This window comes from Aplysia californica, unplaced genomic scaffold (assembly GCF_000002075.1).
Source record: "Aplysia californica isolate F4 #8 unplaced genomic scaffold, AplCal3.0 scaffold00862, whole genome shotgun sequence".
Lineage (NCBI taxonomy): Eukaryota > Metazoa > Mollusca > Gastropoda > Aplysiida > Aplysiidae > Aplysia > Aplysia californica.
In genome coordinates this window covers 220,452-221,904 of record NW_004798132.1, presented here as the reverse complement: position 1 = coordinate 221,904, position 1,453 = coordinate 220,452, and the positions used below count along the sequence as shown (strand labels likewise).

The following is a 1,453-nucleotide window of genomic DNA, read 5'->3' as shown; positions in this document are numbered from 1 at the left end:
TTAAGAAGGGAAATCCGTCACGATCAGTGCAGCTAAAGACAAAGGCCAATTGGTCTTTTTGCAGGACTAGCGGATCCTACCGATCACAGCCTGACATCGCTTGACCCTAGCAGCTGTACAGCCGTTGTGATCGATCTTTGCTGCCAGGGAGTGGAGAGCGGTCTACCTTTATTGTTGTACTCTTAACTCACGCTGTTGTAGTTGGTATTGTTGCTGTTGCTGCTGCTGCTGCTGCTGTTGTAGTTGTAGTTGTTGTTGTTGATGTTGTTGCTCTTGTTGTTGTTTTTGTTGTTGTTGTTGTTGTTGTTGTTGTTGTTGTTGTTGTTGTTGTTGTTGTAAGTGAAGTGATCATTGTTGCTTTTGCGATTACAGTTGTTGTTGTTGTTGCTGTTGTTGTTGCTGTTGTTGTTTTTGTAATTGAAGTGGTCATTGTTGCTTTTACGATAACAGCTTTTATTGTCATCGTCGTCGTCGCTGTTGTTGTTGTTGTTGTGGTTGGTGGTGGTGGTGGTGGGGGTGTTGCTGTTGTTATTGCTGTTATATTGTTGTGTTATATTGTTGTGTTATATTGTTGTGTTATATTGTTGTCGTTAATATTGTCTTGTAATGATCATCGCTGCTGCTGTTTTCACGTTTGTGATGAGGCTATATTTGTCACTGTAAGGGGTACTGCCATGGTGGTCTGTTGTTGTATCTCCCCCCCCACACACACTTTTATTGCTAAGGTCAGTATTATTGTTGTTGCTGTTCTTATTGTCGTGTATGTGGGTGTTTAAAAAACACAAACCAAAACCAAACTAGAACAAAACTTGCTCTAACGATCACATGACCCAGACAATCACCTGTACATATGACCACCTCCCATATCCACCCCCCACCCCCGCATTTTTTTTTTTTACAATACTATAACTATAACAACATCATCCAAGTAGACCACCTGTCTTAGGTCACCACATTTAATTTTCTCTTTGACAATGGATGGTCGTCTTTGACAAGCTCGACAATATTTAATTTGACCTAACCTGCAGCTATATCACTGCCCCATGTGTCATTCTTGCTAAAACTATTTCATGCTTAGTTAGTTTCATTTTTACCGATATAGTTGTTATAGTAACTGTTTACCATCACCACTATCACTACCACCACCACTACCTCCACTGCCACCACCATCAAACGATTACTGTTGCTGAAGTCAAAAATGCAATTTCAATACAAGCAACCCAGACACTGTTCTTTTTTTTTTCTTTACAGCAATCACCCTCGACGATGCTATTGTGCGCACTGTCAGAGAAAGTACCAATGTGTGTGTGTGTGTGTGTGTGTGTGTGTATGTGTGTGTGTGTGTATGTGTATGTGTGTGTGTGTGTGTGTGTGTGTGTCCATGTTGTCTCTCTCTTTCTCTGTTACTGGTTACTCTCGTGTAACACCTCTAATCTTCTGGCGCTCATTATTA

General features: G+C 41.0%; 1 protein-coding gene across 1 annotated transcript in view; it reads right to left on the bottom strand.

Annotated features, from left to right (window-relative positions):
* Positions 1 to 66: 66 nt before the first annotated feature.
* The window catches only part of LOC101848849 (putative tyrosinase-like protein tyr-3), a 20,633-nt gene continuing 19,246 nt past the window's right edge, over positions 67 to 1,453 (bottom strand). The window contains exon 8 of the mRNA XM_005110187.1: positions 67 to 140. Coding sequence (XP_005110244.1) covers positions 67 to 140 — 74 coding nt within the window. The remainder of the gene's footprint in view (positions 141 to 1,453) is intronic.